This window comes from Arachis hypogaea, chromosome 4, assembly GCF_003086295.3.
Source record: "Arachis hypogaea cultivar Tifrunner chromosome 4, arahy.Tifrunner.gnm2.J5K5, whole genome shotgun sequence".
Taxonomy (NCBI): domain Eukaryota; kingdom Viridiplantae; phylum Streptophyta; class Magnoliopsida; order Fabales; family Fabaceae; genus Arachis; species Arachis hypogaea.
Genome location: NC_092039.1, coordinates 31,200,887 through 31,213,332, shown reverse-complemented (window position 1 = coordinate 31,213,332; position 12,446 = coordinate 31,200,887). Strand labels below are relative to the sequence as shown.

The 12,446-nt window shown below is 29.9% G+C and overlaps 1 protein-coding gene across 2 annotated transcripts; it reads left to right on the top strand.

Moving 5' to 3' along the window:
* The first annotated feature begins 2,193 nt into the window (after positions 1-2,193).
* Positions 2,194-9,481, top strand: LOC112796611 (oxysterol-binding protein-related protein 4C). Of its 2 annotated transcripts, XM_072235494.1 has the most exons (8): positions 2,351-2,421; positions 4,027-4,084; positions 5,161-5,328; positions 6,011-6,256; positions 7,261-7,357; positions 7,852-8,146; positions 8,250-8,352; positions 9,156-9,481. In XM_072235494.1, exons 3-8 carry the CDS (start codon positions 5,209-5,211, stop codon positions 9,405-9,407), a joined length of 1,113 nt encoding a protein of 370 aa, XP_072091595.1. In that variant the 5' UTR covers positions 2,351-2,421; positions 4,027-4,084; positions 5,161-5,208; the 3' UTR covers positions 9,408-9,481. The 2 variants fall into 2 exon arrangements, with proteins under 2 accessions (XP_025694942.1, XP_072091595.1); XM_025839157.3 differs by lacking the exon at positions 4,027-4,084 and having other exon boundaries at positions 2,194-2,421.
* Positions 9,482-12,446: the final 2,965 nt, after the last annotated feature.

Here is a 12,446-nt window from a genome sequence, read left to right as displayed (position 1 = left end):
CCTCTGGGATATCCTTGTCCTTCTAGTAAGGTCTGTCTCCTTCGCAAGGCACTTTATGGACTTAAGCAAGCTCCTCGTGAATGGTTTGACAAGTTCAGCACTACCATATGCAATCTTGGTTTTACTTGCAGCCCTCATGAGAATGTTCTTTTCATTCGTAAAAGTGAATATGGAGTTGTTCTTCTACTTTTGTATGTTGATGACATGATCATTACTGAAGATGATGTTGATGGTATCTTTGATCTCAAGGTGTCCCTTCATCGTACTTTTGAGATGAAAGATCTTGGTTCTCTCAGCTACTTTCTTGGTCTCGAAGTCATATCCACCAATGATGGCATCTATCTCTCTCAAGCTAAATATGCTTCAGATCTTCTTGCTCGAGTCGGACTTACAGAGTCGCACTGAGTCTACTCCTCTTGAGCCTAATGTTCAATTTACTCCTATGGATGGCACTTGGATAATCATACTCTTTATCATCTAGTTGGAGAACTCGTCTACTTAACTGTCACCCGACCGGACATCGCCTATCCAGTTAATTTTCTTAGCCAGTTCTTGTCGGTTCCTCGTACTACTCACTATGTGGCAGTTCTTTGCATTCTTCGCTACATCAAAGGCACCCTATTCCATGGACTTTATTTTTCTGCCCATTCAACTTTATCCCTTCAGGTGTACTCAGATACTGATTGGGCTGGTGATCCCACTAATCGTCATTCCACTACTGGTTATTGTTTGTTTCTTGGTGACTCTCTCATTTCCTAGCGAGCTAAGAAGCAAAAATTTACTGCTCGATCGAGCACAGAAGTTGAATACCGTGCTCTCGCTGACACCACTGTTGAAGTTATCTCGATTCGTTGGCTTTTTGAAGACTTGAGTACTCCTCAATCATCCCCAACTGATACTTTTTGTGACAACTGCAGTGCTATTCAGATTGCTCATAATGATGTGTTTCATGAACGCACCAAACACATTGAGAATGATTGTCACTTTGTTCGGCAACGTATCCTTATTAATGCTGTTCGTCTCATCGCTGTTGGCACACTGGACCAGACTGCTGATATCTTCACGAAGGTTCATCATCCGACTTGTTTTCGGACTCTGTTATCCAAACTCAAGATGGTATCCTTAGCCCCCACTTAAGTTTGAGGGGGGTGTTAAGAGAATAATTAGAATCAAATTAGTATTATTTGTATTTATATAGCGTATCTGTATATTAATTGTAGGATTATATGCTTTTATTACTTTGATTCTTCTAGCAGCTATATATACCACTTGTACATTGTACTTTTCCTTAGATTGAATTATACACAAACCACTTTTCTTTAGACTGCTCTCTTGTTTCTAACAACAGTTATTCGGTATCAAAATTAAGAAACTTCTTATATTACCGTTAAAAAATTTTGGTGTTATTTTTCTGATAAATTATGTACACTTTAAAACTCTCATCCTCCTCTTCTTCTTCTTTATCATCACTTTTTTTTATTTATCTTCTCTTTTTGTTTCATTTTTTTAATAAGAATAAAAATAAAAAAATCAATAAATAAATAATACTGTAATAACTATCAAAATAAAAAAATGAGAAAAAATCGTAAAAAATAAAGCGTAAGATTGATATTTAAAATACAAAATCAGCCTCTTTAAAAATTAATAGATTTTAAAACAAAACACAATTTAAACAAAAATAACAAGTTCTAAATATTAAATTTTGTCACTATATTTTTTATTTTAACATTTTACTCTAATAGTGCATGGTTGAATAATAATAATAATAATAATAATAATAATAATAATAATAATAATAATAATAAATGTTAATTAATTATATAATTAATTTTAGGAAATTTGGTGAGTGAGACAAATTTTAGAAATGAAAATTAAATTTAATTTGAGTTAGAGGTTAATTTTATAAAAACCGAAAAGTGAATATATACAAAATTAACATAATTAATTTTTAAATCTAAAATCTGATTAAAGACCAAGAATTATTTGCTAAACATGATTGAACAAAAGTAAGAGTAAGTAATTCCACAGTTTCTTATTTCATTTGGATCAATTTGCTAAAAAATCTAGAAAAAAAAAAAGAATCATAAAATGTGAAACCGTGTTGGTGTTGGTCAATTGTTGAGAAAGTGCACCTGATCCAATAATAAATAAATATTCTTATTAATTAATTAATTAATTAATTCTTCTTGGCTCCTCTCACTTAAACTTCGCCCCCAACGTAAAAGTTTCTCAGAACCAAAACCAAAGCGCTCTTCTCTTTCAATTCATCGTTGAAATTTTGAAATTAGTTAAATACTCCTCTCTCATCACTCATCACTCATTACCAAACCTTTCACATTCTCTCTCTCTCTCTCTCTCTCTCTCTCTCTCTCTCTCTGTCTCTCTCAACCACGCCGTAGCTTCTATACTTCAACAGACATGGTATGTTCTCTCTCTTTCTCTCTTAATCTTTTTATTTTGCCCTACTTCTTAGTACTGTTCCATTGAAGAAATGGTTGAACCTGCGATGCTCTCTTATTGTGTTTCTTACCTACCATACGACGATTTATAATTTCATTTTGATCACAACAAAATGATTGATTTCTTGTTCTGCGTTAGTTTAATTATATGAATGATGATGATGATGATGATGATGATGATAATGAATTGGCTTTTGAGACGGCGAAAAGAGGGGTACGGTATTAACTATTAACCGCACATATTCGGTGGTACCTAATTAATTAATTAATCGCAATGCATTTTACGGATTGTGTGAATGGAATATTTTACAATGTGGAATGTGGATGGTGCCTTTACTCTTCAACGCAAGGTGTAAAGAAGAAACAAGAATGGGTGTATTCTATGTGTTTCCGTTTCCCATCTTTATTTATTGTCTCAAAACAAAAACATATAAATATATAAATTTATGTAGTTTATTACTTTATTTGACTGTTAAAATAATAAAAAATATTAACATACTTTCATTAAAAATTACCTTTATTCCTACTGTTGTTAGTGACGAAGACAATAAATTATAAATGTAGAAAATAAAATTTTGAAAATAAAACTATATAATTTTATGCGTATAATATCTAGTTTTATTTTTTTTAATAAAATACTAAATAGTAAATACACATTGATATCTGTGTTATTATGTATTAATATGCACCTTCCAAATTTGTCTTATTAAATAAATAATGAATATATTTCGTGTATTAATGACGATAGCGTACCCCTTTGCCATTTTGGTACTTGATTCCTTCCTTTATGATGATTAATTTCTGGCTCTTTCTTCCCAAATTGTTCTATTAAAATTTTATCGCTTAACGCGTATCAAGGATCCCTTATACGCTTAGCCCTTAAGTCAATCAATGCAAATATCAATGTGGAATTTCTTTTCTCCCGTTTTTGTTATTGCTCATCTGTTATATGAATAATTTGGATTCCCGTAATAAGTGTTAAAAAATTATGATGTACATATCAAACTCACTATCAAAATTAGTCGTATACATATATATAATTTAATTTATTTTTAATATATTTTATATTGAAGATTAATTTTACTATATACAACTTATGAAAAAAACAATAACCGAGGAATACATATATAACTCTGAATTATTTCTTTCTTATGAATAATGTGCTTTTTTTGTTAATTATATTGCATCATTGACTGTGATTTTTAAATAATAATAATAATAATAATAATAATAATAATAATAATAATAATACAATTAATTAAATTATTATGGTCTCGAAACAATTTAAAATGAGACCTTTTTACATGAAATGAACGCAGTCAATTTTACATAAAATTGATAACTGAAAATTGTTAGATAAAAATTTAATTAAATTATCAAATCCTCTAACTGCACCTAAGTTTTCATCTTTTTTATATTCTAAATTATTTTGAAACTAAAATAATTTAATAAATTGGACCTTAATTTTGTTTCTATTTGGGAAGAAAGAGTGTTATCTGGCATCGTTATGTGAGAAATATTTGTCCAATTAGCGGACTCTACTTTATTTCAATTTGCACTTTTGCAGGCCCAGGCAGCATTATTGCAAATGCAGTAGCAATAGCATAGGAATTATCGTTAAAGCCGTATTATCTCAGTCTCACCTCTACTACTTACGTGCTTTGTCATTTTCTTTTGGACTTGAATATCTTTCCTTTTAGTTTAAATCAGTTCTTTGGTGTTGGGAAACTAATTTTGTCAACTGCTGTGTTTTTTCCTTGCATCCAACTTGATAAAATTTATTTTTTGATCAATTAATTTTTTGTCAACTATTGTGTTTTTACCTTGCATCCAACTATTATTTTTTTTTGGTTTTTAAATTTTCAAATAATTGTGCTCAAAGTCTCTATAATTTTTTTCTTCGTTTTACATTAAAACAGAAAAAGATTTGAAAATGTGGGTTGGTAAGTTGGTTCGACTTGTATGAGTATTAAAAATGTTACACATCACACAGACACTTGATCATTTTTAAAATCTTTATAGGATCAGATTATTTATACTTTATAACTTCTTTTTCTTTTCTTTTTTTTTGTTATTTTTGTATTGAAATTTTAGTAAAAGATATAATAAAACTCGAAAATGATATTTTCTTATTTTAGTGATTAACTATATTCTTTGTAAAATTATAACAGTAAACATTTAAATTAATTCTTAATAAATTTCAGATAAAATATTTTGACTTCTAATTATATTTTATTACTCTTAAATTTCTAAAACTATTTCTATTAGACAAATTGGTCTTTTTGTCGTCCTTAACAAATTTTATTTATAAGATAATTCGATTTTGAAAAATATCACAATAAAACAAATTATTCACCTTTCAATAATTAATACGTGATAGATAATTCTCGGAGGCTTCTAAATTATTAAAACTTTTATTAGATATCAAAATGTCCAATCTAAAATTTGTTAAAAAATAATTTGGGTATTTACTCAAAATTATAAATACAAGATTGAGAAACTATCAATTAAACAAGTACTCCTAATTTTATTTATTTTTCTGCTACATTATTTGTTGGCCTTTCTTAATACGCTCAACTATATTAGTGTTGTTGAATGTTGATTACTTGATGAATGCATTATCTAGTAGCAAAGGGTAAAAACTAACTACTGCATTAGAAAATTATTAATAGTAATAGAATATGAAATATGTTGGTGGCAGGTAAGTAATGGGGAGAAGAAAGAGACCAAAATTGTGCTCACAAAGCCAATGACATTAGAAGGGGAATCTGATTCTGATTCTGATTCTTATAAAGCCCCTAATCTTTTGCAACGCATATTAAGTTTGTTTAAGAATGTGCGGCCAGGATCTGATCTCTCACGCTTTCAGGTAAATACTTAAATTATTAATAGCCTAAAGATAACTTTTATTATTTGTTCTTTGTCATTCTCTTCCTATGATGAGTTAGCTACATGAATGAGTTAGGTTCACTTGATTAATTATAATATAATTAAAGTTTACTTTTTTGCCTTTAAAACTAAGGAACATTCAATCATGCATCTAGTTGTATATATTGTAATTGCAATTTGCAAATACTAATAATCTATTAAGCCTCTATTTTTTACCCTTTTTGTTCAACATATCAATTACGTCTTGGATCCGATAACTATGATATTAAATATGTACAGCGTATGTTGGGATACAACAATTTTAGAAATTGCAAAATATAATAAGAATTTGGTAGTTATCTAGAATGTATAGAAATTCTCAAAAATCCATATGAAAAATAGTACAATATAATAAATTTTATATACATGAATGATTTTGTCAATGGCATTCGTATGTGTACCATTAACATAAGCCAAAATAAATTGTAAACACTGTATTAATTATTTTATTTTTATTTAGCGAAATAGAATAGTAAAGACATATTTTTAAACTTTTGGCCATAGATATATAAAATATCTTTTTTTAAATATTTAAGGTATTAAGTTGACAAACATGAATGATTTTATATTTTTATATATAAAGGAATATAAAATTGTTTGACCTTATTGTTATTGATTTGAAGGTGCCAGCATTGTTTAATTTGCCGAAGTCGCAACTTCAGTGCTATGGTGAGTCAGTGTACAGCACAGGAATGGAGTTAATAAGAGAATGCAACAGAGGGCAGAGTCCATTGGATAGGTTGATAGCAGTGATGGCATGGTCCATTTCCACCACTCGCCCTGCTACTTTTGGTGTTGCTCCCTATAATCCCATTCTTGGTGAGACTCATCATGTCTCTAAGGGAACTCTCAACGTATTATTGGAACAGGTACTTGATTAATCACTTCTCAATTCTACGTTACTTGGTTTATTTTTATATGTGAAAGTGAAACAGCAAAAGTGAATAAGAGTTTGCATGTTATGGTAAAAAAAAGTTAGCAACTATGTCAAAATAGATAAATTATGATAAATAACTATTTGTAGCTTTCAAAAGTTTTACAGGTATATAAAACATCTTATTATGGAGATATTACATAATTATTCTTATTGAAAATTACATATATGTATAATCTATTTTAAAACAAACTGAAACTTTGGAACCATTTTGTAGTGTAAAAAAGGTCGGAGATAAAATCGATTTTCAGTCTTTACGTTGGGACCAAAATTATACTTAAACCTAAAATTAACAAAATTATAATAGAAAAAGGATGTGGGTTTGATTGTAATCGATGTCATTATACATGTATAATTATTTTTAACAATAGGCGCTAATAGGTTGAATAGTAGAGTTAGGCTTAAATTCACATTCGACCCTCTTCATTGCTCAATCTGACCTTTGTAGGTGGAGTTGTCTATTTCCGGATAATATTAGGGTTGTTAGCCCTATCTTTAGATCTCTATTTTGTTTTTTTCCTCCTGAATTTTGAGAATTTTTGAAATTTCTGTAAAAGCTAAATGAAAAAAAAAACACTTATTGTAAAATCATTAAATCTGAAATATCAAAGATTTTATTTTTCTAAATATTTAACAACTGTGCCAAAATCCATTTTTTTTTTAGATAAAATGTGTTTTATCTATTAGAATGACAATTATGACTATTTATTATAATGGGATACATATTTCTATTTGAAATGTCATTTTATGATTAGATAAAGTACAATTTATCTAAGTATTCTATGAAAATGCAATATTAATATTCTTAAAAAAATTGAGCGTTAGCTCTAATGCATCATCCAAGTGTTACTCTAGAACAAAAAATGTAAAACCATGATGTAAGCACGACCTTTTATTTGTTAGTTAAAATAAATATATTCTTGGTTTTCATGTGTGCAGGTTTCACACCACCCTCCAGTAACTGCCCTTCATGCAACAGATAAAAAAGAAAACATAGAAATAATTTGGTGCCAGCGACCTATCCCAAAATTTTATGGTATTAATTATCCCATGATAAAGAACAAATATCATTTAGCTACACCAAAATGAATTATAACGTCACAACAAAAAGTTTTTCCCATGTTTTGAGCTTTGCCAAGGAAAAAATAATTAACCTTATTTCTTTCATATTAATGACTAACTGGATGCCATTAAAGAATTAATCAAATTAAGGGACAAAATTTTTCACATTACACATTTGCTTGGCTTTTTATTTTTTTTATTTTTTTCTAACATGTCAAAACAGGGAATTAAATCTGTCCATGTCAAAATGCAAGATTTTTAACATTTGTTAGACAATTAGTTCTCTCAGCTTTTTAATCAAGTGCTATGAATTTGATAATTTCAAGCAAATAATGAAGTTTACTAGGAGCTCAAAATGCCTGAATTTGATAATAACTTTGGTATTATTCACTAGTTTTACTAAATTCTTAACAAATTAAAAATGTTAATAAGTCACATAGATTCATCACAAATGTAACAAATATGCAGGAACATCAATTGAAGCTCAAGTACATGGTAAACGGCAATTGAAGCTTTTGAATCATGGAGAAACATATGAAATGAATTGTCCTCATCTTTTATTCAGAATAATTCCAGTGCCTGCTGTTGATTGGATTGGCAAAATTAATATAAAATGCATAGAGACAGGACTTGAAGCTGATTTATCTTACAAATCAACTCCTTCTTTTCTTGGATTTGGTGGAAATCAGAAAGTGGTTAAAGGGAAGATCCTTAATTCATCAACTTTGAATGTTCTGTATGAAGTTGATGGTCATTGGGATAGGTATTCTATTGTCTTTAAAATTTTTCACTTATCGATTCTTAAACAATTAATTTTATTCTATGTTTAGATTTATGCTAATTTCATAACCATTTTGATGGTGCAGTACAATAAAAGTAAAGGATACAAATAACGGAAAAGTGAAAGTGATATATGATGCAAAAGAAGTCATTAATGGGCTGCAAACACCAATTGTTAAGGATGCAGAGGTAACATATATGAGACTATTCTCTACCCCTATTTCTCTTCACTATGATAATATTGCATGTTATTTGTCTCGTAAGATTCACATTGTATAGGCAACACCTGAAAATGAGTTTTATAAGATCTTATAGTTTTTCATCATACTAGCTAGTTTTTGTGGTAATAATTCTCCCAAGAACTTATAATTCATTACGTAGCATTTTAATTTTTACATATTGAACCACCACAAAAACAATTACATTTTCTTTCTTTTTTTTATTCTTTTTCTTTTCATATATTGTTTTTCTAAAGAAAAATATAGAAACTTAGGTTACAAATTTCTTAAACTATAAAGCTAATCACAAAAACATCAAACGATAATATAGTGTTTTTAGATAGTGATTTAAATAATAATATGTCACGTTTTTTTAAGATTTAATTATTCTATTAGTTCTTATAGTTTTACCGAATATTTAATTAAGTTTTTATACTTTTATTCTTTTCAATTAAGTCCTTATATCATATAATATTTTATAACTAAGTGTCTACCGTGATAGAAACGTTAAAATTAACGAAATATTTTGTTAAACTATATAGAATATTCAGTCAAATATTAAGCATATTCGTTTTGTTTAACGAAATATTTTGTTAACTCCAGTATTTTTGTCACGGTAGGAATTTAATTACAAAATCTAATATAATATAGAGACTCAATCAAAACAAAATATATAAAGAAGTAATTGAAAATTCAATAAAATTATAGAGACCATAGAATAATTAAACCTTTTCTTAAATATGTATCACATGAGACTGTGTTGTTTATGATCAGAGTGTGTGGCCAACCGAATCGGCTTATGTTTGGAGTGAAGTGAGTGAAGCCATAATGAAGAAAGAATGGGAGAAAGCAAGAGAAGCAAAGCATGCAGTGGAAGAGAGACAAAGGGAACTCTTAAGAGAAAGAGAGTCAAAGGGTCAAACATGGATTCCTAACCATTTTTTGGTGTCTAATACCAAAGAACATGGCTGGGACTGTTCACCTATACATAACTTTGTATCAAATGCCCCCATCATAGCACAATAATCTTCACTAAAATTTATATTCTAAAGTCTGTCTATATATTATATATCTCGATCTTTTTCAAGCATTCAGTACAACTTTTTCCATTATAGTAAAGAATAAATAGGTATTTGATTATTTTTCATAAGATCACATTTATTTGGATGATCTTTTAACAAAAATCATTTTTGAGTTATTTTTTAAAAAATTTTATAAAAAAATAAAAATAATCTCAAAAAAATATTTTTAATTTTTTAGTATTTTTACTTTTACCACTAAAAATTTAACAAACACATTAAAAAATATAAAAAAATCTTTTTTTGTTAAATTTTTTTTTTATCAATTTTAATGTTATCCAAACAAGCACCACATAAGTCTTTAACCAAAATTATACTTATAAATTGTTGATTATTAAAAAAATAAATTATATTAATTTTTTTTGTTAACAATAGAACGAGGCTCAATTTTTTTAATATTGCAAAGAGATGTATATTTTTCATCGTTATTTTGTCATTTATGAGTTTAACATTGTTATGAAAAAAGTTTTACTTTTTAGAAGATGGAAAACATCATTGGCATTTTATTATTATTTTTTTTAATCGATTAAGTACAACATGTTAATGCCATTTTGTGAAGAAATTATTTTAAAAAAATTAAAATTAAAAATGGCAAAGCCATTTTATGTTTTGGTATGTTTTTTTTAAACCGAAAAATAGAATACAGCAATATTGTTTTGGTATGCGAGAATTTAAACTGTGGATGGAGGAATTGGGTGTAGTGGACATTCCATAGGGGGGACGTAGGTATATTTGGAGAAGTGGGAAGAACGCTAGTAAAATTGATAGATTCTGTTTGGATCTACACTGAATTCAAAAACTTCCTACTCTAAAGGTAAAGGCACTGAAGTGCCCTAAGTCCAATCACATTTCAATTATTCTAGAAGAGGAGTTAGTGGATTGAGGTCCTAAACATTTTAGGTCTCTTGATGTGTGGTTCTCTCATCCGCAATTCAAGAAGATGTTCATCCAAGAATGGAGGACAGTGGAGGGTAGTAGCGTGACAGAAAAAATGAAAAACATAAAGGGTCCAATCAAAGCATGGAATAAGAAAAAGTTTCGCAACATAGAAGCAATGATCAAGTCCTTTGAGGACTAGATTGAGAAGAGTGAGAAAGAATTGGAAGATGGGATAAAAGAAGAAGAAAATTTGGTAAGAAGAGAGGCTTTGAAAAGTCAAGTGAAGCTATGGTATAAGAGGAAAGCGGATTATTGGAAGCAACAATCAAAAGATAAATTCATAAAGGATGTCGACAAAAACACCAAGTACTTTCATGTGAAGGTTACTATTAGACAAAGAAAAAAGTAGGATTGAAAAGGTCAAGGAGGGAGAAAGAATGGTGAAGGATCCAACAAGGATAAAGCAAATAGCAAGAAGATACTTTCGAGACTTATACTCATAGAAACTAATGCCAGATATATTGTTTCAAGATAGTATTGTAAAGAAAATTAAAGTAGAGCAAGCAGCAAAAATAGAAGATATTTTATCCTTTGAGGAGATAAACACAGTAGTTTAAGATTGTGAATCAACAAGAACACCAGGGCTTGATGGATACAATTTAGGATTTATAAAGATGATGTGGGAGACAATTGGGGGGGTTTACGGAGATGGTTAGAAAATCCTTTATAGAAGCAAGAATGCTGAGAGAAGTCAATACCACATGGGTGACGTTGGCGGCAAAACCAGGAGGCGACAGTGAGATTAAGGATCTAAGACCAATTATCATGGTGGGTAGCGTGTATAAGGTTGTGTCAAAGGTGCTTGTGGCGTGACTGAGACCACTTATGGGTGATTTGGTTGAAGAGTAAACTGCATTTGTACAAAAACGTTAGATACTTGATGGAGCCATGATAACTTGTGAGACGATTGCATGGTTAAAAAGGAAGAAATCGGCCGGGTTGTAGTTAAATTAGACTTCAGAAAAGCTTATGACTCGGTAAGATGGAGTTTTGTCGATCATGTGTTAAAAAGAATGGGATTTGAGGTGATGTGGAGAAGGTGGATACAAGGATTGTTTGAAACAGTAACAATGTCAGTTATGATAAATGACTCCCCAACTAAGCTATTTAGGATGGAAAGGAGACTTAGACAAGGAGATCCAATGTCACGCTTCCTTTTTGTTCTTGTTGTGGAGGTGTTAAGCAAGCTTATTGACTGTGAATGAGGAGCGCATATGATAGAAGGGTTGGAGGTGGACAAAAGAAAAGTGTCGCTTACACACCTTCAGTTTGTGGATGACACGATCTTATTCTATCCACCTAGTCCAAAAATTCAAAGGAGATATATGAAAATATTGAAGTGTTTCGGCACGATGTATGGGTTGGAGAAAAGCTTTGATAAATCAACCATCATTTTAGTAAATTGTGAGGAAGAAATAGTGCTGAAAATGAGAATGGCTATGAGATGTAAGGTTGGAGAGCTACTAATCCCTTACCTTGGTATCCCATTAGGAGCAAGTCCAAGAAGAGTAAGTATGTGGAAGTCAGTTCTAGACAAAATTAAGAAGAAACTAAGGAGTTGGAAAAGCAAGCTTGTTGTCAAAGGCGGATATGGCAGTTATCATAAAATCGGTGATCAATAGCCTTTCTATATATTTTTTGGGCTATTCAAGATGCCGAAAAAAGTGAAAAAGAAGATTATATCAATGTAATCTAGCTTTCTCTAGGGGGGTTAAAAGGGAAAGAAAAGTAATGCCAACAATTAAATGGAGCGTCATACAAAAATCAAAGAAGCATGGAGGATTGGGGTGTAGGAGACATGACAATAAAAAATGCAGTAATGTTATTTAAATGGTGGTGGAGATTTTCTGATGAGAATAATTCTTTGTGAAAAAAGGTAGTTAGCTCATGCTATAATGTTGATACATACACCAAGGTGGCTGAACATGATGGCAAAGGCTCAAATGGGCCTTGGAAAGATATAGTGAATATTGTAAAGAATAGTGACATATGGAGAGAAATAAGTAAAGTTGGATGAAAAATGTGGGTAGGAGATGGTCGAATGATA

Bases quoted from the DNA above. Each gene is read 5' to 3' on its own strand.
- LOC112796611 (XM_025839157.3), top strand. The intron at 6,257-7,260 runs GTACTTGATTAA...TCATGTGTGCAG, and splicing joins TCAACGTATTATTGGAACAG to GTTTCACACCACCCTCCAGT. The intron at 8,353-9,155 runs GTAACATATATG...GTTTATGATCAG, and splicing joins CAATTGTTAAGGATGCAGAG to AGTGTGTGGCCAACCGAATC.